This window comes from Idiotropiscis lumnitzeri, chromosome 17 (assembly GCF_059441095.1).
Source record: "Idiotropiscis lumnitzeri isolate Australia: NSW breed Sydney's pygmy pipehorse chromosome 17, RoL_Ilum_1.0, whole genome shotgun sequence".
In the NCBI taxonomy this organism is placed as follows: domain Eukaryota; kingdom Metazoa; phylum Chordata; class Actinopteri; order Syngnathiformes; family Syngnathidae; genus Idiotropiscis; species Idiotropiscis lumnitzeri.
The window spans coordinates 2027811-2054933 of NC_142407.1; the positions used below are offsets into that span (position 1 = coordinate 2027811).

At 40.8% G+C, this 27123-nt stretch overlaps 2 protein-coding genes and 1 long non-coding RNA gene across 5 annotated transcripts in view; 2 read left to right on the top strand and 1 right to left on the bottom strand.

Moving 5' to 3' along the window:
• The window catches only part of trappc11 (trafficking protein particle complex subunit 11), a 236754-nt gene extending 210833 nt beyond the window's left edge, over window positions 1-25921 (top strand). The window contains exons 27-28 of one of the 2 annotated variants that reach the window (XR_015839605.1): window positions 21933-24550; window positions 25654-25918. Coding sequence is in view for 1 of the 2 variants with exons in the window: in XM_088279770.1 (XP_088135896.1) it covers window positions 21933-21940 (8 nt within the window). In the remaining variant the exon portion in view is untranslated. Of the gene's footprint in view, window positions 1-21932 lie in introns of both variants that reach the window. The other variant, XM_088279770.1, reaches the window with a different exon arrangement.
• On the top strand, window positions 3695-5785 carry LOC148319693 (uncharacterized). Its single transcript, XR_015839609.1, has 2 exons — window positions 3695-3768; window positions 3857-5785. It is a non-coding gene; the product is annotated as an uncharacterized LOC148319693 (long non-coding RNA).
• LOC148319694 (uncharacterized) lies at window positions 21096-27016 on the bottom strand. Of its 2 annotated transcripts, none has more exons than XM_088279771.1 (2): window positions 26055-27016; window positions 21096-25874 (listed from the first exon to the last, which is right to left on the bottom strand). In XM_088279771.1, the coding sequence occupies exons 1-2, from the start codon at window positions 26746-26748 to the stop codon at window positions 25597-25599; spliced, it is 972 nt and encodes a 323-aa protein (XP_088135897.1). In that variant the 5' UTR covers window positions 26749-27016; the 3' UTR covers window positions 21096-25596. The 2 variants fall into 2 exon arrangements, with proteins under 2 accessions (XP_088135897.1, XP_088135898.1); XM_088279772.1 differs by having other exon boundaries at window positions 21096-25989.
• Between the last annotated feature and the right edge of the window lie 107 nt (window positions 27017-27123).

Here is a 27123-nt window from a genome sequence, read left to right on the forward strand (position 1 = left end):
TGTGCGTGTGTGCTAAAATAACAAGTAAGTGTCTATGTGTGTGTGTTTAAACATGAATGAGTGTATAAAAACATGATTATAAATACACAAACTGATTAACTATCCTCAGCCCATCTTACATTTCCCCCCTGTTGTGGATTTAAAAATCATGGCCTTATGGCTTTAAGACAGATCATCATAGTGAAATCATACAACAGTGATCAGTGGATGGGCGAAAACCTCTCATTAGGGAAAAATTCCCCTCTGCACGAAACGAGAACCTCATGGTCTGATGACCACTCGGGAATAAAACATAAATAAACATTTCAATATACCTAGTGAAAAATAATAAAATTGTCTCCACGCAGAGCTTGTCCCTGGGGTGACTTGATGAAGGCCCCTTGCCTTGTTGTAAGAGGAGACAGCTGTCTTTGCCTCTCGGATCTTCATGTATGGTGTGTGTGTGTGCACGTGTAGGGGGCAGGTGTAAAAGGTCCATGTGTTTTTACGTTTTAGTGTCCAGTTCGAGTTCGTCATTGTCCACTTCGAATTCGTCATTCTCAACATCAATCAGGTTGTAATGGTACATTTGGGCAACAAACATGCAATTAACCATCCTCTTTGTCATAAAAATAATGCAACATGAACAGACTACACATAACAAAAATGAAAATTATAACCATTCCCATATATTGTCTCTTTCAAATTCTTCATAGTGATCATAACATCAATAATTGTTTCATTTTTATCAAAAAATTTAAATGCAATAATGTTCTCCAATCAAGGCTGAAATTTTGTTATGTACGCCATTAATTTCCAAACATTATCTAATCCTTTTGTTCTGTGGCTCCAACATTCGTATCTGTGGCTGGTTGTGTGGTTCTGATTTGCGTGCGGTCCGAGATTGTGACTCAGGTGGACTCCTGTTCGAGGGATTCGCGTTGCTAGGCCTTTCAGCTTGCACTGCGACTGGTGGATCCAGTCGCCACGCCCCGCGACCTTTGCTGCCGCCGGGGTCACTGCCATCATCTGGCGAGGGCCATCTCAGCATTCACTTGTCCCAACGAAGTCGTTTCAACACCTTGAAGAAGATTTGGTCTCCCACACGGACGTGATTTCTCTGTGGATCAGAACACACTGACCAGTAATTGTGTCTTTGCATCTTTGTCAGTCAAACATGTCTTTCATGTGGACTGAGACCGATGTGCCAGTCGCTGGTGGTTCTGATGAACCTGAGAGTCTATGTGTGAAGCCATATAGGATTTCAAAAGGGGATAGTGTCCTTCCTTCGGCTGGCACTATCCTCATTGCTGTGATTGAAAAATAGTCTGGCCATTGTCTTTTTTTTTTTTCCTTGATAAGTCTGGCCTTAATAGTTCCATTAGTTCCATTAGTGTCCCATTTCGTTACAACATCATTCACAAAATGCATCATTTTCACTTCAAATCACTTCTTGAAAGTCCAAATGTCAGGATAGTTTGATTACACAACACTTTTTCCAACTGTTTTAGCATCATCATATCTTGTTGGAAACAACTTAACCCATTTTGAAAACATTAATTACAACCAAACAACATTGCATCTCAAACAAATAACACTTTGTCTAAAAAAAGTTTTTTTTGTTGAAAAGTCTGTATGTGGGAACAATTTCTTATCATACTTCCCCTCTGTCGACACACGACTATCTGCTCGTGTGTCAATCATCTTATTCCTCTAATCAATGAATTAGGCAGCCAGGATTTGCCATCTGCCAATTTGCTGATCCTGTCCTCAGCAATGTTTGCACCTTTGTTCCCCCAATGTGTGCATTCAATTAGTGGTGTATTTTTCCTGGCGTGATATCAAATTGTCAAGTTGACTTGCTGTGAGTGTGTGTGTGGGTGTGTGTGTGTGTGTGTGTTCATTTTCCTTTATAGTAATGCAGTGCCGACTTTGAGGTCATGCTTTGGGCTGCAGCCTTCGCTGCATTGTCAGCGAGGCAGTTTCCAATTGTAATTGGGTCATTTCATTAAGTAAGTTTTGCTTTTCAAATAACCATTTAGGCATGTTTTATGCACCACATTTCGTATCTTGTTGTGGTTTTAAAGCCCTTGTCTGCCCAATGTCGACAGAACACATGAACATTCATCTTGACTGTCAGTTCACATTGTAACCATACAACCCATACAAGATGGGAAACCCTAAATTTTAATTAGCTCACACCTGCTACGCTCTTCCTGCTTATCCTAACAATATCTCTCTTACAAATGATCTGTCTTGTGACCTCAGTCCTCAAATGCTTCTACTCCTCACCAGTCCGGAATGTGCACCCCATTTCTTTCTTAACAGTCTGGAATGTGCACCTGGTTTTCGTGTCTTACACGCCCGAATCAGTGCAAAACATCATGCTGCTTGTCTTGAACATACAGAATTTAGCATCCCTTGAAACAAAATTTCCATTTGCAATCCCCAAAACAAAAAATGTTCCTCCAGTCGGGAGAAAAATGTCCTGAAAAAAAAAAAAAAAAAGTGTCCATAAGGTCAAGTCGCGGTTTGGTAATAATTTGGAGCGGCTTCCACAGTCGTGTGGCGCCTTCTACTGGTGCGGGAAAAGTGACGCTTGGCTGAAACGCACCGCACCTTATCAGTGTAATGTGTCCCTGTGACAATTAGGTCGCCGTGCAATGTGAATGTGGTGGACAAGAATGTAATTTTTTAATTCCTGAAGCAGCAGTCAAGACTGCTTGAACACACTCTGATGTGGCTCTTACCACGGGATCAAATTATTGTGACTAATATGCAAATGGATTCACTTTCCTGTGTTTCTGCAGCAACACAAGTCCATGAAGCCATTTTTTTTGCAGTCACTGTTTGCTCAATGCTCATAGTAATTTGGTAGTGCGTTAAGATGCTTTGTCGATAGAATCTCCTTTTTGGTCTCATGTTCCCTCGAACATTATGTTTCCTTCACACTACACATGACCTACAAAATTTTTTTAAAAAGGTTTGTTGTCCTAGCTGTACTATGGATATCAATCCCCCCTGTTGAGACATGGGAATTTCCATGACTCAATTTAGCAGTTAAATATCAAGTTGGTAGTGCTAACACATCGTAATCAATGAGTTCATGCTTGACAAGTTCAAAAGCTTTGTCAGCCTCAAGTGTTCAAACAAGTATTCTCTTCTTGCAAATATCATTGGCTTATCATAAATGATGTCCAGCAATGGTCGTGTGATTTCTGAGTAATTTGCAAATCATGAATTAAACACCTATAAAAACATCATTAACTTCTCTGTTATTGGTTTTAATGCTCTGGCAATGTTTTTCCTTTTTGCTTATCACCGATAATGCGCCCTTTTAAAGTTTTGACGTCTGTTTGAATCCGCCCTGCATATTGACTCTGATATTAAGGTCCAATTGTGTCAGTGCATCACGGCCTAATAAGTAAAATGCACGTTGATGTAGAACTTCTTCTACACACACTTTTTATGTTTGTTTTTTTATGTCACGTGATCCTCCGTTGCTACCACAACTCGTCCTGAAAAAGTAATGTTTAAAACAGGACTTTCTGCTTTCTCCTTTTTTCTTCCTTTTGCTCAACACGTTCATGCTTTTTGTGCATAATTTATGATTTTCTTTTCCATTTTACAAGTTGGCCAATTTAAATTAGGTTGTTTTATTTGAAAAGCCTGTATTTTTTTCTCATTCCTGTTTCTTTGTCTTTCCCTTGGAGTAGTTTATTGGGCATTTCTTGGAGGTCTTCAGTACTCGATTGTGGTCCTGTGGTTATTAGGTCCAAGCTGTAGAAGGTGAAAGGGCCTCCTTTTCCTTCCAAGATCATCATTTGTTTGACTTCCTGTCCTCGTTTCATCACTGTAATTTTTTCTCCTTCTACAGTGAGAACGAGCTGGAGGGTTTTGATTAAGTCTCTTCCCAAAAGGTTGGATGGACATTCTGGAACTACGACTAACCTCTTGCCTCGATATAAACTTCCATCTTCATCTTCTATTGTGAGGGGTTTGGTATAAAACCGTTGCGCTGCCTTTCCTCCTACTCCTATCACCATGACAGCTTTATTTGACAGTTTGGTCCCTGCAGGTAGGGCCTTGATTACTGAACTTTCTGCTCCAGAGTCAACTATAAATTGTTTTGTTGTTTTCTTTGGGCCTAATTGTAGTGTTCTCATTGGTGGGTCCACTGTAGAGGCCATTCCAAACAAAACAGATAAATCTAGAACGACCAGTGGCGATTCTAAGGTTACTTCTTCTTCATCTTCGCTATTGCTGAGCGGCCTCTGCTCAGGTTGTTCTTCGCCCTGTGGCTGGTAACTTACTAGTCACATGTTACCGGTATAGTCTTCCTCTGGTGTGGTCTTCCTGAATGTTTGACGGCAATTTCTGGCAAAGTGTCCTAATTTGCCACATTTGTAGCAGCTATCATCTCTATTAGAAAACCGTCCTCGACCTTGTCCCCTGGCGCCAGAATATCTGCCGCGCTTTCGTCCTCGTCCTCTGTCCCCTTGACCTTTATAGTAGATGGGGGCGGAGGCCGCTGTGGAAAGGCCTTCCATCACGGCAGCCAAAGTGGTTGATGTGTTTCGCTCCTCCTTTTTCTTCTGGATTTCCTCGGCATGGGAGGCATATTCGATGAGCGTGTCAAGGTTTGCAGTTCGCCACCCAACGTGGTGTTTGCAGATGAAGTCTCTGGTGGATTCGTGGATACCATCTAGGAAGGCCGACTCCAAGAGGATTTGGTATGGGCTGTTGTCTGCATTGTCTTCCTGTAGGCCGCAATAGAGCCTGTAAACTCTAGATAACCTTTCCAAATACCGGCGGGCAGATTCCATGTCTTCTTGGTGACATTGTCTGATCTTTGTGTTGTCTGGTTGCTTCTTGAAGTTTTTCTTGCTTCATCAAACATGGCGCGGATTGCGTTTGCGAGCTCGGGAGCTCCAGGCGGGAGAGGCTGGCCTGTGACATCGTAAGGGTTGAAGGCACCTCTGATTCTGCCATATCTATACCCTAAGATCATTCTCATGCATGTTTCAAATTCTTTTCCATTCAGGTGGTAGCTATTCATTAGGTCGTGCATATTCCCAATTCATTTCTCCACATCCGCTTCGATTGGTGGGATTGATTGGCAAGGCCGCCTTGCATTCATCTTGGGTCCAGGGCCTGTAGACCATGATGGTAGGTTCATGTGGGTGGCCATTTGCATCATTAGTCCCAAAAGCTGGGTTGGCTACGGCCACCATCGGGTAGGCCTCTACACTGGGTAGCGGTGGGTAGAGGTTCGTGGCTTGAAAGACTTATGCTCTTTCAGGGTTATTGAGTGATTTTTCCATCGGCTGTGCTTGTGCTCTCTTTTTCTTTTGCTCCCTTGTTCCAGCCGCGGGGGGTCGCTGTGTGGAATCGAATGAGGCAGGAGGGGCCGTGTGTGAGGAGCGGGAAGTGTCATTTTTCTCCTCGCTCTCCAGGGGCGGCATCTCAACGTCACTTGGCTCCGTCTCTGGGGCTGTGGCCGCCTGTCTTCCTGCTTGCGCGGCAGTGTGGGTTCGCTCATTGAACAGTGCACTTCCTCTCTTGCCTCTGACTCCGGTCTCGTCATCTTTCCTTTCTCTTTCCTGATTTCCAAATTCACTGTAGCCTTGCCAAAATCACTCAAAACTATCAATATGTCGAATCAAAAATTTCAAAATCAGGAAACCCCTATGCTTTTGCAAATGTTCTTCATGTTCACTTTCAAAAGCTTCATTCAATTGTTTAGTTTTCATAACACCTACTTCTCCCTTCCTGAAGGAGACACAAGTATACAATTAAGTAAAAACCATCATCAAAATGATATACCTTGTCTGTTTAAATCATCTACGTATAAATTGTGTCAACACTAATCCTTTTTTTTCTGTAAATTAATCACATCTCACAACTTGGGCTCTCATTGTTCTGTAAAAATAAACCTCAGTTCAATTCATGCAACCGACTCAGTGTCCTTCTGGGTCCCTCAACCACACAGGTTCTAATTCTGTTACTCTATTAATTTTTCCACTTGCAAATATGACTATGGCACCTTTCTCACTTGTCCTATCATTTGGAATTGATTTATTATAAGCAATCCTACATGCACCAATGTCACATAAAAAGGGTAATTGGTGACCCATTACCAATTCAGTTATTTCAGCTCAATCAGTTAATCAAAAGCCAATATCCTTTGTAAATTTAGGAGGACCTTTTCATCTAGAAACTCATCTGTTCTTTAATCCTTCTATCCTAATCCTGCTGAAGGCTGCTTCTTCTCAAGGCAATTTTTGTGTATTTAACTGACCATTAAAGCCGTGTTCAGCTATCCATTTGTCTAAATACTGAATTTTATCAGGATCCTGTTTTTCGATGAACTTCCTTATCTTCACTCATCTTTTTAAACCAGCCTAGGCGTCTGGGTTCAATTTTTTATTTTTCAGAAAACGCACATCAGGCTATTTCTCTCCTTTCTTTTAAGCCTATCCCGTTGTATAAATTATTTAATTTCAAATTTAAATGAATTTATCTCCTCAAATCATCTTCTTTATTAATTTCTTTTGTAAATTTGGGAATTATTTTTCTCAATAAGATCTCGTCACTCATAAGTAGCCTTTTGTTGGTTACTAATTATTAATTCCATTTTATCTTTACTTCATCAATCCTTTTAACACAATTCCAACCACTTTTATCACTCTCCCTGACATTTAGACACACAGACAGAAAGACAAACATATACACGGGCCCACAAAACGACACACATAGTTCTCAACACTGAACAACTACAAACAACAATAACATGTCAGTTATAACAGCAACACAATCCATCTTTATCTATGGTCCATAATAAGTCCTTCAATTGAACTACTATGTCTCTATTGACCTTTTATTTATGCCAATGGATCCCATATCCACTATTTATTCAATTGAATATTTCCTAAATTTATTTATGCGCAAATTTCTCTATCTCTTTAGAGTTATTCTTTGTCTTGTCTATGGTTAGTAATTTTGGCGGTACTGTATAGTACTTTTATGAGTTTTTAACTAACCTCCGAATTTATATAAAATGTATTTAATTTTCCATTTAACCCAAATTTTTATTTTATTTTATTAAGATCCTATTTTTTTCACATGCATCCAATCCTTACACTGCAGCATATTCCTGGGTTTTATTTTACTACCTAGTATCCCCATTTTAGAAAATTTGGTCCAGTTTGTCAACACCTAGGGCGTTCTAAAAACTGGTTTCTCATCAGTAGGACAGCAACTCAAATTTCCTGTTTATAACACTTACTGTATTACATGGGATAAAATACCAAATGGTATTTCTAATCCCCAATCACACCATTCACTCACTTTGCATAGTTTTTCGCAAACATTCACAAGCAAAATTATCATTCCACGTCTGACTTTCTTTCTCTGCAAATTCTTTTCTCACTACTTTGCTTACAACTCTTTTTCTACCTTTTGATCCATCTGTGATTGTATGACGTTTGTTACTTTCACTCACCTCACACACACACGCTTTTTGTTCTCACACACACACAGCTGCACAGCGCCACAATTCACGCACACACGTCTCAGTCAAACAAGCAGTCTGCTTACAAAAATAAAAATTCAAATAAAAACCACCGAAAATAATGCCTTATTATTCCCTAAATTTCAATGTGAAATTGTGAGTAGACCTCTAAGTCGTCGATAATTTCTCTATTTATCGACACGAGGAACTTTTAATCGATGCTACCGTGATGTCGGTTTGAACGAGTTACGACCTAATTTCTTCTTTTAGTAACTCCCTAAACAACACGATCGTGGTTTAGACGTACCTCAGAACGTTGTTTTATGCTACCGTGCCCTCCGTAGGGGAGATCCAGCCTCCCGAGAAGTCCAGCTTCCCTTCAGCGCGATGAGTTATGGCCTAATTATTTTTCTATAACTCCTTAGACGAGCACGATCCAGTTTCTTTTCTTTTCGACCGAACTACTGCAAAACGGCCGGCGCACGCTTCCTTACTCACATAAATCACCCCTTACGAATTCCTTATTATTTTAAATTTTAAAATGGTGGCACAAAATAATTTGAAAAACAATACCTGGTTGCTCCTGGGTCAGCCTTGTCCGATCGGCAACCGGCATCCGGGCGGTGCGCCGTCGCAGGAACTTGGAGGCCTCGCTTTCTCAATGTTGAAGCGCTGACGTCAGATTCTATGGCGTCCAAGGATCCGAGACGACGCCCGTCCGAGTGCGGTTGCCCACATTCTCCACCAAATAAATGTCAGGTTTAAATGCCCATTTTGGGAGGGCTTACTGAAATAATTTACTAAATGTAACGGCCGAAATAAAACGCTAGCTGGATGGCCAGGAGGAACCAGACACCGTTGTTCATTTTCACCGCCGGCGGGGGAAAAGAGTGGGACAGAGAGGCCGCGAGCAGCCTGCTCGCGGCCGCCCCATGCAACTCCTCTCTCTCCTCCTCTCACCGGCTCTGCTTTTATTAGCTTGACTCAAGAATCACAAGAAATAAGAATACAATGAAGGTCTGTTTAGCCTAAACTAAATCACCAGAATACAGGAGATTAATTAACAATGGTGGTCTGTTTTAGACTATACTAATCAGCAGAAGACAGAAAACATCAATAACTAATCATCAGTAACTCTAGCAGGCAGAGAATCACAACTCACAGTGTAAAGGTCAATTTAACTATACACATCATCAGGATACAGTGTCTGTGTGCGTGTGTGCTAAAATAACAAGTAAGTGTCTATGTGTGTGTGTTTAAACATGAATGAGTGTATAAAAACATGATTATAAATCCACTAACTGATTAACTATCCTCAGCCCATCTTACAGAATCCCTCGCTATAAAATATATTTGCACTAAAGACAAAGGGTGGTGTTGGAGGTTGAGTCACCGAGGCAATGAGAAGTATTTAGTAAATAAACCTTTAAAGCCAAACTTATTCCAATGCGTGTTTGTAAAATAAAGACTCAACAACTGATTAGAGTTCCGATATTTAGTTTCTCCCATTTCTGGAGTTCAGGAAATAGTACAGAGACAGATATCTGTGCGGCTTTTTCTTAATCTCACGAGAAACTGTACTCGGGCAAGCACAGGCGAAAAGAGTCGTGCGGTATCTCAGCCCAGCCTCACATTATATAGAATTTCTCTAGCTAGGTTTTCTATATCAAGGGTCATGGAGGTTGAATCGGTTGTCCTTCCTCCCTCAAACTGCACGGGTCCACGGCCAAGGGAAGGTCTTCTCCAGGTTAGTCATTGTCTAGATGGTTGATTCCCGTCTGGTCCCCAAGGCTGGCCTTCTTCGGCGGTTAGTCTCTCTGTCTCTCCTGCTGGCATTCCCCTGTAATGTTGTCGGTGTGCATGTGTATGTGTTCCCAAATCAAATTATGTCTTTCGGAATGTGTTTTTGCAATAGCTTCCCTGTGACCCCTTCAGTGCCCAATTTGGTATGTTTGCATCTTCTACGGCCCATGTGGAGAATGTGCTTTGTCATATTTGTCCATGAAGTGCTGTCTGGTTTGTAATCGGTTTGTCATGTGTAGGCTGAATATGTTTGCTGTGAACGTGAGCGAAGGTCATGAAAATACTATGTGCGCAAGTTTGAGATCTTACAACTAAAAATTTCGACAGAGTTCACACATTTAAACGAAGTAATGTAAATTTAGCATAATAATAAATTAAATCAATAAACACCATGACTACAATACCAGTCATTCCTATGCACGGTACTTCTAGTTTCATTTGATGAATGCTTTTTGTTTAATCAATGTCTTACATTTTCAGTAAATATGAACCTGCTTGATTAAATGATTGACATTGTGTCCCGTAAATATTTAAAATAATGCCAGTAATCGTAATACAATCCTTCAATCCCCCTGTCTGAAAAATTTCTTCCCATGAAAATGAAAACACAAACTGATGCAACCCAAAAATGCATGCGCCAAGAAATATAATCACTACGTAATTTTTTTTAACGAGTGATTAAGACTCAACTTGGCCTAATAAACAATGTAGTCCTATGATGTAGCGCTGACGCTTGCGAGACCGAAAAAAAAACATCAAGCTCGTGAAATTTAGGACACGCCTGGGCTTGCTGCATGGAGTTTTTGCCGGTTTATGAAACTAAATTGCGAGTGGTAAAAATTACGCAAATTCAATTCTGAACGGCACATTTTTTTTTTAATTACCTAAAGGTGTCATTGATAGGAGAAAAGGCATTTGTGTGTATTGCCATAATGCACTGAACTACCATCGCAGCACGTCCAGTTTAAAATGCCATTTGATGGCCAAGCACACCGCTGATGCCAATTCTCCCTTGTCAAACCCAGTACTATATATTAAAGGTATTACAATTCAATAAAATATTGAATTATATACATAATATACAAAAAAATGGGTGTTTTTTGTTTTTTTTTTACAATGAATAAAGGTATCTTTTTAACAATGAATAACGTGCGATTAACTACTAATCATGACAGATTACATATATAAGTAAAGGGTTGCACTACATGTTCAATAACAGTTTTTACTAATGGCACATCAATATAACAATCAGCACACTTTTTATTTTTTTTTAAGATTTTACAATATTTAATACCTGAGGAAAATGAGAGAGAACAAAGAGAAGAAGAGGCGACTGCTGTGGACCAGGAAGTAGCAAAGATCATTTAGGATGAAGTGAGAAGATCATTGAAGAGAATGAAGAGTGGAAAGGCACTCGGCCCTGATGATATACCCGTGGAGGTATGGAAGTGTCAAGGAGAGATAGCAGTAGAATTTCTGACTAGGTGGTTCAACCGGATATTAGAAAGTGAGAAGATGCCTGAGGAATGGAGGAGAAGTGTGCTGGTGCCCATTTTTAAGAACAAGGGAGATGTGCAGAGCTGTGGAAACTACAGAGGAATAAAGCTAATGAGCCACACAATGAAGCTGTAGGAAAGAGTGGTGGAATCTAGACTGAAGGCAGAGGTGAACACATTTACAACATTATTTACAACAGATGCAATATTCGCTTTGAGGATGTTGATAGTGAAGTACAGAGAAGGTCAAAAGGAGCTGCATTTTGTCTTTGTAGATCTGGAAAAAGCTTATGACAGAGTGCCCAGAGAGGAACTGTGGTTCTGTATGAGGGAGTCTAGAGTAGCAGAGAAGTATGTTCAAGTGGTACAGGACATGTATGAGGAATGTAAAGACAGTGGTGAGGTGTGGTGGAGGCGTGCCGGAGGAGTTCAAGGTGGAGGTGGGACTATATCAGGGATCAGCTTCGAGTCCCTTCTTGTTCGCTATGGTCATGGACAGGATGACAGACAAGGTTAGACAGGAATCTCCATGGACCATGATATTTGCAGATGACATTGTGATATGTAGTGAGAGCAGGGAACAGGTGGAGGAGAAGCTGGAGGCATGGAGATTTGCACTGGAAAGGAGGGGAATGAAGATTAGCCGCAGCAAGACGTATCTGTGTGTAAATGAGAGGGACCCAAGAGGAGGAGTGAGCTTCCAGGGAGAAGAGACCAAAAAGGTGGAAGAGTTTAAGTACCTAGGGTCAACAGTCCAGAGCAATGCAGAGTGTGGAAAAGAAGTGAAGAAGTGTGTGCAGGCTGGCTGGAACGGGTGGAGAAAAGTATCAGGTGTGATGTGCGATCGAAGAGTTTCAGCTAAAATGAAAGGAAAGATTTATAGAAGTGTGGTGAGAACAGCGATGCTGTCTGGTCTGGAGACAGTGCCACTGAAGAAAAGACAGGCGGCAGAGCTGGATATGGCAGAGATGAAGATGCTGAGGTTCTCTTTGGGAGTGACCAAAATGGATCAGATCAGGAAATAGTACATCAGAGGGACAGCACATGTTAGAGGCTTTGGGGATAAAGTTAGAGAGACCAGACTGAGATGGTTTGGACATGTCCAGAGAAGAGATAGTGAGTATATTGGCCGAAGGATGCTGAGTTTCCAAGTGCCAGGCAAGAGGTCTAGAGGAAGACCAAAGAGGAGGTTTATGGCTGTAGTTAAGAGGACATGAAAGTCGTTGGGGTGAGAGCAGTCTATGCAGAGGACAGGGTTAGATGGAGACAACTGATTCGCTGTGGCGACCCCTGACGGGAAAAGCCGAAGGGAAAAGAAGAAGACGACAATATTTAATACCTCACTATCGTTTACAGTACTAAGAAACATAGTGGAGGAGTTGTTTTTAATGTAGTTATCTATTTTAAAGGTATTCTTTGGTTTAGGAATTCCCTTTGCTAGGTTTCTGCCGATAATGACAAAATATTTATTAAATTCATTTGCTATTTCTACAGTTTTTTCAATAACTATATTTGTATCTTTTATAAAGTATTCTGCATAGTCTATTTTTTTTGGAACAATGTTTAATTGTGTGAGTTAATTTTTTCCATATTTCTTGTGTGTTTGTTTTTATTTTGCTCTAACAATGTATGATAATGATCTCTCTTACTTGTTCATCTAATATTTACTAATTTGTTTTTACAAGTTTTATACTTACTTTCGGCATCTTTTGTTCTCAGTTTGATGAATGTTTTATATAAAATGTTTTTCTTTTTACATGTGTTCTCTATACCTTTTGTCATCCTAGGCTTATCTAAGCCTTTATACTTCCTAGGTATATTAATTAATGGAAAATATGTATTGTATAAGGAGTTTATTATAGACTGAAATGCGTCATATGCAAGATTTGGATCTTTGTTTGAATAAACCTCAGATCAGTTTTGATTTTCTATGCCCAACTTAAAGGCAGCAATGGGCCACTGTGTTTTTGGTCTTATTTCTGATATTTGAGTTGTTACCTTTGTTTTTTTATTGAAATAATTTTTAAGAACTGCAAAGACAGGACGATGGTCACTTATGTCATTGATTAGAAGTCCATTTTGTATTTTATAGTCAATTTTATTTCTAAATAAATTAACTATTAGTGTGGCTGTATCAACTGTTATTCTACTGGGTTTCATAATTACAGGGAAAAGACTGTTGCTATACATTGTATTTCTAAAATCTGTTGTTTTTTGGTGTCCGTTTGGGTTTAGCATATTTATGTCAAAATCACCACACATAATTCGTGGTTTTTTTGTCATTTGAGTAACTAAGCATGTCCATTAATTCTTTGTTGAATATATCAAGGCATGATACCGGTGTCCTATAAATACGACTTATGATGATATTTGATTCGTTTTTTGTGTTTATTTTAATAGTTAAACATTCCATAATGTTCTCTATTGTGTTCGTCATGCAATCTATGATATTGCATCTAAGAGAATTGTCTGCGTATATATCAAACACCCTCTCCCTTTCTATTCTCCCTATTTGTTGTAAATAATGTATATCCTTCCATATTCATGTCATTCATTTTTTTATTACCAAGCCAAGTTTCTGATATAGCAATTATTTTGAATTTGTTTAATTTAGTCTGGTATTCTTTGATTTTAGTAAAGTTTCTATAGAGACTTCTACTATTAAAGTGTATAAGTGAAAGAGCGTTATCCATTTTTATATTTATGTTAAATTGATCATCCATATAATATTCAGAATTTACAATGCTGTGACTATTGTTGTAATATTGGTTGTCTGGGTCCAAGTTATTTTCAGGATCGGATCTCTTGTCGTCAGCATATTCAAAGGTTTTGAAATCCATTTTTATATATAGATTTACTGATGTAGTTGGGTTCATCGTTGTTGATCAGGTGGTTCAGTTAAAGTTCTCAGCATGCTGCTTGGTGGTGTTGTAGTTGAGTATGCCGTGTTGGTGTGCTGGTGCGGGGGTGCACTATGAGTTCATCATGTCTTAGATATGCAATGTCCCCTCTGTCCCGCGCAGCTTTTAATTTCAGCAGAAGTTCTTTTCTTTTTTGACGCACTGCATTTGTGAAGTCCTCATTTATATAAATGTTAGATCCTAGATCCTAAATACTTAAGTATTTAGCTCTCTGCAGTATTTTTGTTCTATCCTTATATTTTTCAAACTTCACCACAACTGGCCTGGGTCTAATTCTATCGGGTTCGAATTTCCCAGTGCGGTAGGCTCTCTCCAACTCAATATTTCTTTGGACCTGCAACATTTCCCTGAAAATATTTTGCACTTTCTCGTCCATACCAGTCCATGTTTCTCCAGGTATTTCCTCGATTCCATCAATGACTATTTTTTTTGTCTTAACTGGTCTTCTAAGTAGTCCATTTTTATCTGTTAAGATTGTCATACTGTCACATATTGTCAGATATATATTGTGGATTCTTAATGCGCTGACACGAGAAATGATGTTGATCAAAGTATTTATTGTGACCGTCAGGCAACAATCAAAGAATCACTATCGGGAATATTCTCTTATCAATTTTGTATAATATTAGGAGTATCTATAATTACAGCCGTCGGAATTGACGGAAACAAAAAACGCTGCTGGTGGACACAGTCACACCACGAAAGCAATAACGAAATAACAGAAAGCGCTTGCAAAGCAAGGAAACCGAAAACGATCAATGGCTTACCACAAAGGGGATAAGATAAATCCAAAAGCGAGAACAAGAACAAAAAGCGAGCCGAAAAATAGCTGGAAATAAAGAACAACACAAAACACGCAAAGACTATACACGGAGTAAATCGAGGCAAGAAATAGCGCAAGGTACATGAGCATGAGCAACGTGGGATAATAATCCTAAATGGTCAGTAATCAGAGTCTTCATTCCTCGCAGCTGCGTGGCTCGTGAGCGCGTCTCGCTCGCGGCCGGGTCACACACTTTAGGAACGAGCGCCGTCGGAACACGCCCACTCAGCTGCAACAACAACAGACGGATCGTGACACATATTTTATAAATTTCTAGTTGCATGTTTTTACAGTGATCAGTTTGATTTATTTGGGCTTTTTTAATGTCATCTACCACATTTTGGGTAAAGTTTATGCTTGTTCTTATTTCTTGGACTTCCTTGGTAATAGTGTCAAGTCGTGAATTGGTTGAGTCGATTATCATTTTCACAAATCCTTTAAAATGTTCATGTTGTTGTTGCATTAATGCTGTGAACATAGCTTTTTGCTGTTGCAGTAGCTCGTTTACTTGCGTTAGTGTGATGTATTCCTCCTCTGGCTTCGCGTCCTGCTTGTGCTTTGGTGGCATGTTGATCGACCTCCTTTCTATCTTAGAGCTTGTTGGTGTTTTTGTCGCTGTCGGTGGTGGTGTGGTTCGGATAGCCAGTGGTGACGTCGGCTCGGCGGGCAGCCAGGTATTCCCGGCAGGGCAGTCACGGCAAGCGGGCTCAGCTGGCAGATTCGGTCGACAGAATCGGCAGGATCGCTGGCGGCTCGTGTGTGTACACGCATATACATATATATATATATATATATATATATATATATATATATATATATATATATATAATAATTCCCTTTATTAGTCCCACAATGAGGAAATCTGAGATTCGAACCCAGGCCTCCTGGGGAGACTGGGTCCTGAACGCGGCGCCTTAGACCACTCGGCCATCCTGGCAGCCAATATATATATATATATATATATATATATATATATATATATGATTGGCAATCGCAACTGTCTATCAACTGTAAAATCCTGTTGATGAACGCAGCACAAACGCCTGCACTGTTACTTCTGAATACTAAGAAATTGCAGAGGCAACGCAAGCTAGCTGAATTCTAATTGGATAAAAACTCTCTTTAACTTAACCTATATCATAAATATGATGATTTCTTGATTATGAAGTGTGATCGGTGGTTGTGTTCCATTTGTATTACATCATATGGAAAGCGCTTTGCTACAGCTCCAGCTGTTGTGAAATGTGCTATGTAAATAAAGTTCTATTGTATTGTATTAGGCCAGCAGAGAAGCCCATGAAGGCTTGGACCGCCCACCACTGCAATACACAGACATGTTTTACACATGAAGGATTGTATTACGATTAATGGCATTATTTTAAACACTTACGGGACAGAATGTCAATTATTCAATTTAGCAGTTTCATATTTACTGAATTTGTTAAACATTGATGAAACAAGAAAGATCTTTCAAGTGAAACTAGAAGCACAGGTCACAAGAATGACTGGGATTGTCGTCCTGATGTTTACTGATTTATTATATTATTCTCATATGCAAAATTTATAGTCCTTAGTTTAAGTGTGTGAACTTTATTGAAATTTTCAGTAGTGAGACAAACTTGCACACACAGTATTTCCATGACCTGCACTCACATTCACAGCACTTCATGGACAAATACAACGAAGCACATTCTCCACATTGGCTGTAGAGATGCAAACATACCAAATTGACTACTGTAACTCCCTCCTGCTTGGTCTCCCTCAAAAAACCCTCCATAAACTTCAGGTGGTCCAAAATTCAGCCGCTCGCATTATCACGCTCACACCATACAGAAACCATATTACACCTGTCCTCCAACATCTCCACTGGCTCCTCATTATGCACCATATTCAATATAAAATCCTGCTCCTCACTTTCAAAGCTATCCATAACCTTGCCCCTCCATACCTAGCCAACCTCATCCATATTCCGACACCTGTCCGTTCTCTCCGTTCTTCCTCCTCTCTCCTCCTCACTGTCCCCCCTGCTCGCCTCGTCACCATGGGAAGCAGAGCCTTCAGTTGCTCTGCTCCCCAGCTCTGGAACACACTCCCCGCTGACCTCCGTAACTCAGACTCATTAACACATTTCAAATCCAACCTCAAAACACATCTGTTTAGAAGCTTATTCACTCTGACCATAAATCAAATTTTCCATTTGTTTTATTTTATCTTATTTTGTTAGATGTTGTTTTTAACATTGTATTTATATTTTTAACTGCATGTTGTAAGGTGTCCTTGAGTGCTTAGAAAGGCGCCCACAAATAAAATGTATTATTATTATTATTATTAAATTGGGCACTGGAGGAGTCACACAGACACTATCGCAAAAACACATTCCGAATAACATAACAATTGGAAATCGGAACACATGATTGTGGTCGCCCAAGTACAGTTTCTCGTGAGATTAAGAAAAAGCCACCCAGATATCTTGTCTTTTTACTATTTCTTGAACTCCAGAAATCGAAGAAACTAAATATCGGAACTCTAATCAGTTGTTGAGTCTTTATTTGACCCCTTTCTTCTTGAGTACAAAAAACGAACATGCATTGGAGTAAGTTTGGCTTTTAAGATTCATTTACTAAATACTTTTAATTTCCTTGGTGACTCAACTCCAACAATTTTGGTGACCCCGACGTCATTTTCTCAAGGAGGGAGTCCTTGCGGCTTGTTCTTCACACTCTACAATATTCTAGGCCTGGACAATCAGAACAAAGGTAAGGGAGAGCCTGTTTATTCAAAGTCTCCTGATTTGTTATATTGCAGAGTGGAAAGACGTGGCAGCGTATTAGACCGTTAATTATTGTCAGTGTTTATCGATATATTGTTCCTGGAATTCAGGAATGGTAGCATGATTTGTATATAATGTAGAACTAGTAAGAGTGGAAGAGTACGCAGGTGAAATAAGTAGGGGCTACTGTTGCTGGCAGGCAACGGAAAGTAGCACCCGGAGTCAATTTGAAGGACTCCTGCTCTGGCAGTCGAAGAAGGGGATGCACAGCTGACTAGCAGAACGTGTGCACGGCAATCCCAATAAAGTGACGCTCAGTAACGCTATATAAGTTGACTGAGGCTGGGAAAGATTGGATCTTTCGGTTCGCCATTATCTGTCGCTGCAGAGGCTTACAAGAGGAAGATAAGTGCACAGCTGACGAGCTGATGCACTGCAACCTCGATAAAGAACGCTCGGTCACGGTATATATGTGGTTGACCGAGGCGTGGGACGAGTGGATCGTTCCGGTTGCTGGAATATATAATCAATAGTTAGATTTTAAGGTGTTCTGATATTGTTGACAGTTTGTGGATATATCTTGATGTATGGGTGTTCCATCGTGGTTCACTTGCTCGGTTCTGTGTTTGTGCTGTTGTCTGTGTGTGTTATTTGTGACGTGTACTTATTGTGTATACTGTCTATACTTTGGGTATGTCCCGTGGCGATTTGTGGCTGTTGCTGTGCTGCGTTCTACTGTGTTGTTGTGTCTCATGTTTATAATCCCCGGGTCTATGTCTTATTATGCTCACTTCGTGTGCTTGTTTAATGTTAGGGGGTGTAAGAAAAAGTAGAGTGTTAATGTCTGGTGAGAAATGAGAAAAAGGAGAGAGTGGGGTTTGTGTCCCACACTCACAACAAAACATGCTTAAAGTAACGTGTTTGGTGCATACAATATATCGTGTAAAAGTTCGAGCGATTGTATGAGTGAATGCAACCCTGAGGCAGAACAGGGGGAAACCTAACGGTGATAATATAAACCTGTCTGATCGGTTGTAGTGAATGAATAATGAAGTTGTTGATCTGTTGGTAGTCCAGAGAGGAGAGTCCAAAACAGGAAAAATCTGTGATAGAATGGACCTTGCTCCGATAAGAATTCCACACTGCTTGAGTCATAGTTGACTAAAAATGGGGAAATGGTGGGAGTGTAAAAACCTGATTGGTATAAAATTTCGGGGGATGATTAGCAATGAAATTATGAAAGGCTCTCTTGAGCAGGTGTCACGCTGAAGTGAGAAATTTGAAATTAATGGAAGGAATATCAACTGTATTAGATAAGAAAGTTTGTAAGTGATTTTGTTTACCTAAAAAGGCTTTTGATACCTTGGATTATAGTGTACTCCTTAAAAACTGAGCAAATATGGTTGCCGAGGAGTTGCATTTGAAGGGATTTTCAAGTTATTTAGAAAATAGGAAGCAGTTGTGGGGATAAATAATGTTTTTATGTTGATTTTAATTTTGGGGGGAATATATTGCGGTGCTGAAGGGGTTTAAACAAGAATTTGAAAGAATAGAAATCTGGTAGGATTAAAATAAATAATCTAATTATGTAATTATAATTATTAATTCAAAACAAATTTCATGTTATTCAGTAACAGTAGGAGAGATATGGGTGTTCAAATTGACATTGTTGATATTGATATTACTTGAGTAAGAGAAACTGCTTCTGGGTGTCATTCCTAATTAGAATTCGGGTTGGAAACCACATCTATCGAGCACAAAGTTAAAATTATCAAAAACAATAGCTCTGGTATGTAGAGTAAAAGATACACTGGATAAGAAAGCACTATATAGATATTTAATAGAACATCATGAGTGTTCCATATATGACCTATTACATTGACGTATGGGGAAGGCTTGCAAAACATATAGTCAGTCAATTTTTACTTGACAAAAAGAGCCATAAAATATTTAGTAGAAAATCATATAGAGAACCAACAAATCCACTATTCCTTCAATAAAAATTAATGAGATTTTGTGAATTAGCAGATAATAGTATTCTTCTTATGCTCGAATACACACCAAACGATGCAAATCATTAGTTGATCCATTTTGAAACACTGATACCCTCAGTCGGAATTTGATCCTTGCATGCCTGACATGTTGCAGAAGACTAACATGGAAAATATGTACATTTTTTAATGTTTATTATAGAATAATTTTTCTCATGAGTTTAACCGCTTTTGTGTCCCTCTTGTGTGGTTCCAGTTTTGTTATTATTGATTGAGCTCACTTCGCTTGTGGCTTGGTGCTCGGCTCGGCTGGTTAGCACGTGGCTGCAGCCATCCAGAGTGGAGTTAATTTAAGAAAAACAGTTCTGAATATTATAGCTTGAAAAATGACAGGTTTAAGACTCCTTATTTTGAGACTACTGTCGTTGATATGGGCCTAGTATTATTTTATTAGTTTCCAAAATCTGGTCACATAAAATGTTCTTGTTCTGTTGGCAGATAATATTATTTAATTTACTTATGATTTTCCTGTGTTAATATTTTTTTTCCAGGCCCTGAGTGGCTTTTTACTGACATAAGCACTGGCCACTTATATAGCTCCTGATAAGACCTGTTAAATTTGTAGAATTAATTAGTCCTATTGAAAACGAACGTCTTTACTAGGAGGCGTGCATTAGGGCTGGGCGATAAACCGAAAATTTACCGTTACCGAAATGTATCACAATGACCGACATAATTTTGCCCATGTCGGTAAATTCGGTGTCTAAAAAAAAAAAAGAAAAAGAAAAGTCTTTTCTGTCTGCGGCGATGTTCATGCCTCTTTAAGACGGCTACAGCGCTTGTAGTCACGTGACTCATGCGCTGTAGAAGAATGTAAACAGAAGACGCGTTTGTAGCTGGCGATTCAAATCCTGAAGCGGCTGACACAGCTGCAGACGAAGTAACGTTAGAAATGTTTTGGGTTCCATAAAGACGATGTCTGAGCAAAAGAACATGAACTACAAAGTGGGTCGTAAGCACCTGAAACAGCTGTCCAACATTTTCTTTTTCACCACCCACAACACAACCATGCTGTTGACTTGGAGTTTGTGCTAAAAGTTCAAAGTGAGAAGCAAGGTTCGACAAGTGACAACAGCCCATCATGGAGGCGACACCATACGAGAGAACGTCTCAGAGGTGGACGCGATAGCCGAGCACATAGCTAAAGATTTAGCTCCTCTAGTTACAGTGGAGCGCACAGGATTTAAACGCCTCATGAACGTAGCCGACAAGAGGTACGAAAATATTTGTCACTAACAGCATGGACAACATCGGGACGCGAGCGGAGACATGTCGAGCATTTTGCATCCACATCCGACTTGTGGTCGAGTCGAAACATGGATCCCTGTTTGAGCCTGAATGTGCAGTACATAGACGACAAGCGGCGACCGCGCACCAGATTACTCGAGACGGCACATTTTCCTGATGAAGCACACTTGTTTATTTGGCATTGGCATTCCATTGACATTTTTTTCATTTTATTTAGCATTTTGTTTACAGGTGATTAGCTCCTTTGCACATGGCATTATTTATATTGTTTACAAGATACCTTTACACAAATCGAGGCCTTTGCAAATGGCATAGATGTCCGACAGTGAGGGGAGAGGGCAGCCAATAATCCTTTGCGCTGTTTTGACCGTCCTCTGGAGTCTCGCTCTGTCCGTCTCAGTGCAGCCGCTGTACCAGGTGGAGACACAGTACGTCAGCAGGCTCTCGATGGACGAGTGGTCGAAGGCCAGCAGCAGCTTCCCTACCTTGCAGAACAGCGACATGATGTGTTTTTATATATCCTATTCAGTATTATTTTCCATTGCACTAACTATTCTCTTATTTATCTAATTTATATATTTACCTGAATTATTGTTGTATTGTACTGGAGTGGCGAGCTCTCTAATCTCGTTGCACACTTGAGTACAATGACAATAAAGCGATTTCTGATTCTGATTCTTTGTAACATTGTTCAAGTCATGCAAAGCAAGCTATTTTGAATTTTTATTCAAATGATTTTTGTACTTTTATTTTTCATTGAAAGAAATGTGTACCAGTTGGTCAATAAAAAAAAAAAGCAGTTAATATGCATTTCCTGCATTTATTTTGATTTTGGTCCTCAGGGGGAATTTATCGTTATCGAGGTAAAATTGCCCAATTTATCGCGATATTGATTTTAGGTCATATCGCCCAGCCCTAGCGTTCATCTAAACACCATCACTTTCCATATCAGGTAATAAAGTAATTAATACATAAGATAAACAGAAATTAGCAGGGAATTAGAACACAAACTAAAACACTAAAATATACAAGAGAATGTAAAATGTAAATTTTTAAGCAAAGGGATTAGGTTTTTGGGATAGGTTTTAATTGAAACATTTGATGATCATGTTGAAAGAAAATCCTTGCAACAGGAAATATCTACAATTGGAGATTGGTTTACCAAATATAAAGTTGGATTAAATAGTTCTGTCGATGATTTATTAACTGATGTGTATTAAATGTGACAGACGTTTTATGACTGTATGACACGAACCCTGATATGACAACTTTTCAGGGACATGACAGCATTCCATAAATACCAGAGTGCTAACATCCGCCTCTATGAGGTGTTTGACGTCACAGGTGCAGGATCGTCAGCTACGTCCAGGAGGAACAGGAGAGACATCACGGGGACTGAATGGGAAAATCCACAGACCCACAACTTTGGCATACGCTGGCTAAATTGAGGCAAAATTAAGGATCTGCCAGCACAAATCTCAGTGTAATCGAGGCGGACGTGCCGAGGGAGGGGTGTCTGTGTGGAATTGGAAAGTATCTTTTTGGGTAAGGAATTTGATACCTAAAGGTGAATGAAAGTGTGAAAGAAAAAGTGTTTGTATGAATATGTGGTTTGAGTGAATGTTTAAGGGACGGGCCCCAGGAAAGAAACCTGATTAAGGGCACCGGCAAGCCCTTACAGTACTTAGGTTGCAATAGGCGGACAGGCCTGATCAACCTGAATCCCTATTTCACTCCCAAGTACTGATTTTTAAATTGTTATTGGCGACAGATTGGACTAATTAAATTCAAGCATCAAGTGAATGATTGATTGACGTTATTACCCAAAAATCTATGCTAAAATGAAGGTTTCAGAAGGGAGGTAATTTACCCCTTCTCGCTTCCAAGTGCCACTCCTCCAGTTCTCTCTGCAGGTTTGAGGTGACATGTGACCTGGGGGACCAGAAGGCCGGAGATCGCCTCAAACAGCGTCTCATCATGCCCATCCCGGAGGTTCTCTTCAGCAAGGAGGGTGACATTGATAAGAGATTCAAATTTAGGGCCCACGAAAACAGATTAAGATATAGTTTGTTGCTTTAGCCCACCGATGTACTCCACATGTTTTTGTATTCACATCAGGTACACCATTAGATAACACACCCAGTCCAGGATAGGGCAAAATTGTGTTGTATTGTTTAGACTTTTCCATGATATACACAGAGCGGTGATACTTGAAGTTGATGACAGTTAAGGGGGGGCCGTGGTGCTGTTTTTATGAAAAACTTACACACTTAGCAGAAGGCGTGTCCCTTCCGGTTGCGGACGTCATGTGAAACAGTCCATCAATGAAAAACTGCTAATCGGTCTAAGTAGAACACATTTTTACATCATTTTGCACGACATCGGAAAAAGAAAATATAGTATTGGATTGAAGGAGTGTTACTAAAAATTGTTGTACTTGCAGGTTCAGGAGGCCAAGAGAACTAAAAAAAATACAAAATAAAAAAAAAAAGAAGAAAAAAAAAGGGGGAGCAGCTTATGCAGCAGCTGACGCATGAAGCTCCCATTATACCTGCTCCTTCCGCCTCTGCTCCTCCTAGGCAAGGTTCGGGTGACGCGGCGCCACCGCAGGCTTTCTGTCCGTACCAGGCCAGTCAACGAGGTCGAGATTGCGGTAACACAGGTGGTTATAGACAGGGGGTTGTGAGTTGGATATGCTCTTGCTGCGGGGTGTGGGGTCACTGGGTGATGAGCTGTCCATACCGAGCCACTTCCTGGAATCTGCCATCCTCTGGTCCAGTGCCATTCCTGGAGCTCCACCAGCGCAGGGAGCGCCACCGTTACCCACTCCTCCAACTACGCTTGCATTGCCTCCCAACGCACTTTTGACACCACCCCGCTGGTACCCCATTCAACAATAGGGGGCCGCGGAGCTTCAGCGTTCGAGGACTGGCAGCCCTGCATTCTGGGGACGGTGGATGGACAAAAGTTTTGATGGTGCTTGATACGGAGGCGAGATATTCCACGCTTTCGCATCTCCCAGTGAGCAACAGCACTATCCTCCTTGTGGACTCTCGAGATTGCCTGAGTCACTGCCATTGACTGAACGAACACTGGAATTTGAGTGGCCTTTCCGGATGGGACTGAACTTGACTGTGCCCATCCGTCGGGGGGAGCATATTTCATGCTCTCCTCCGTTCCAGTGGATGAACTGAAACATCTGAGGGCAGCTCTGAAACCTGGTTCTCAATCCTCCCGCGGTGGGTATGCCCTGTTCCTGCTCTGGTCTGAGTGGTGTAGCAACCTCCACCCATTCAATTTACTAATTTTGTACACTGTATTATGATCGCACATATGATTTGGTTTATCAAGATGCATTCATCCAAATTTAGTCAGTAGAAGATCTCGCATTAGGATTATATATTTGTTATGTCTACCGGCGTTGCCTCGCATGTGTACCTTGCCCTGAGCAGCGGAAATGGTATGTATTGTGTACTTTCGCCAAGCTAGAAATCACATTGACTATTGGTGCGCATCATCATACTAAAGATTTAGGCCCCATAGTGAAGCGGTGTGTGGAGCCGGCTGACTGGTGTCAGACATCTATCACGGATGTTGATTACTCCGCGTCACTATCAGGGTATCATATTTCAGCACCCACTACAAATTCTTCTGTTTTGAAACATTACAAAATTTCAGACCGGTCACTCGGAAGCGGTAGCTCTGTGTGCCTCTGCTGGAGGAGTCGTGGACCTGGGGCCCGACTGATTTTGGGCTCTGCTCCACAGCTCCCCCAATTGTTTTTACTGTCTCTACACCCTCCCCCAGTTGACACAATCAGAGTTGGCATAGCCTGGAGGTGGAGGAAGGCATTTGGGAGACAATGGGAGATGAAGACTACAGCGGTCTGTGAGCCGTCTACGTCCTGGAAAACGCCTATTCTTCCTGTGGAAAATGGTTCAATTTGGTATCTGCGTTATTATAGTTTGGGAATTTTTTATCATAGTTTATTACTATTTCAATGGGTTTTCTTTGACGTTTTGTTAAAAACTGTAAAAATTGGAGCATTAACTCTGGGTTAATTTGTAATCTCTAACATAGATATTTGAACTCAGTGAACTAAATTTTATTTAATTCAGGAATAATTTGCACATCTTGCGAAGACAAATTCTAATATTGTGCCATATTAGCTGTCTATCAAGAGGACACCATTGCAAACCAACACTGCTGGATTGTGGTGTTTATCGGCAAAACTAAATTTATAATTTGGAAAATTGTTTCTGGGGACAAGGCCTGTGATGATTCCACCGTTTAGATCATATTCAAAGAAAGCTATTACAACAGTCTGGGAATTGAAATATACTTGGTCGGTTTACGTTAATTACTATATATTATTCAAGTGACTATCTGATACAAGCTTCACAAACAAGTTGAAAAATGTGATTGATTACAATTAATGACGGTATTGTTGCAATTATTTAGTGAAGAAATTTAATTGTGGGAAAGCACTAATTTGTTACTGTTTGTTGTCTAATATAACTTTGATTGGGATCGACTCCACTGGGGAGATGGGGTCGACAGGGGGGCATAGTATATGTCTTGCCGCATGCATTTTTTGTTGCCACAGGATGTGTTTTAATTTTCATGGTGAGAAATTGAAGGATTGTATTACGATTAATGGCATTATTTTAAACACTTACGGGACTTAATGTCAATTATTTAATTTAGCAGGTTCTTATTTACTCAATGTTAAACATTGATGAAACAAGAAGCATTTATCAAGATAAAGATGTCCTTTATTAGTCCCACAATGGGGAAATTTGAGGTGTTACAGCAGCAAAGATATGGATCACACAGAGTCGGCGGCGTAATGTAGCCGTTAATGTATAACATTAGCAGCAGACATTCATAAAAAGCATGCAAAGTATAAATAGTATAAACGTATATAAGTGTAAGGAAACACTCCTAATGCCTGTCCATTATACAGAGGGGGAAATGCTGTAATGATAAAAACTACTGAATGATTGAAAATACTGCAATGATAAAAATATTGCATGATGTTTTCCACAGCTGGGGGACTCTACCCAGCTTCAGGCTCAGGTTGAACATGTGCTGGACGATTCCACACGGCTGGTCTGCACAGGATTTGAGGAGCTGGGAGCTAATCCCATCTGTGCCTGCGGCCTTCCTCGCCTTCATCTTCCTCAGCTGGTTCTTCACCTGAGATGTTGTGAGGAACAAGGCTGAGCAGGAGGAAGTGGTGGTTGTCTGATGAGGCTGGGAACTGGAGCCTGAGGAGAGAGAGAGGGGAGAGACGGGGGGAGAGAGGGTCTCGTTCGCAGTGGCAGGAGGGTTGGTGGGGGCTGCAGCACGGGAGCCTGAGCGGGGGTCAGGCTTTGATCAAACCTATCGAAAAATAGGTTCAACTCATTTGCCCACTGAAGCTCCCCCCCCCCCCTTCTGGGTCTTACCTGGTTGTCCGCGGCCTGAGATGGTCTTCAGGCCCCTCCAGACATCCCTGGCATTGTTCCGCTGCAGTTGTTCCTCCATCCGCATCCTGTAGGACTTTTTCCCCTCTCGGATACTCCTTCTCTGCTGACGCTGCACTCTCTTCAGCTCGTCCTTGTCGCCTGACACAAAAGCCCTCTTTTTCTCCTTCAGGTAAGCTTTAATGTCCGGTGTGATCCAGAGTTGGTTATTGGAGAAACATCTTACAGTCCTGGTGGGAATGGTGTTCTCCATGCAGAAGATAATATAGTCTGTAATTGTGTCTGTTAGACCATTAATGTCCTCACCGAGGGCTTCGCTGAATACATCCCACACGGAACATAGCTGAACTGTGACCAAGTTGTGGTCAGCTTTGCCCAGCGGGGGGAGGGGCAGTGATGTGTACGCCTCCTTGGTGTTGGCATAGAAAAGGTCCAATATTTTATTGTCTCTGGTGTGGCAGGTTACATATTGTGTGAATGAAGGCAGAGAGGAGGAAGGAGAAGCATGATTGAAGTCACCAGAGATAAGGAACAGGGCATTTGGGTGCTGTGTTTGTAGTCTGCTCACAGCTGCAGTCAGTACGTCACAGGCTGTCTCACTGTTAGCAAAGGGTGGCACGTACACCGCCACCGCGGTCACATGACTGAACTCTCGCGGTAAATAGAACGGACGCATGCTCACAGCTATCAGCTCAATGTCCTGACTGCAAAGTTGATCCTTAACAGTTATGTGCCCAGGGTTACACCATCTATCATTAACAAACACAGCCCTCCCCCTTTCCTCTTACCGCTCTCCAGTGTCCTGTCTGCGCGTAGTATTTGGAAGCCGTTCAATTCCACAACGGCGTCCGACGTTAGCTCTGTTAGCCACGACTCTGTGAACATCAGCAAGCTAGCCTCCCGGAAATTCCTCTCGTGCCGGTGTCGTGCCAAAGTACTTACCCCCCAAAAAATCTGTATCCCCTGTCGCGGGAACGCGCACGCATTGACTGAAGGCGGCGCAATGTTACTACGTTTGTTTTCATTGAAAGGCATGAAGAATGTATAATTT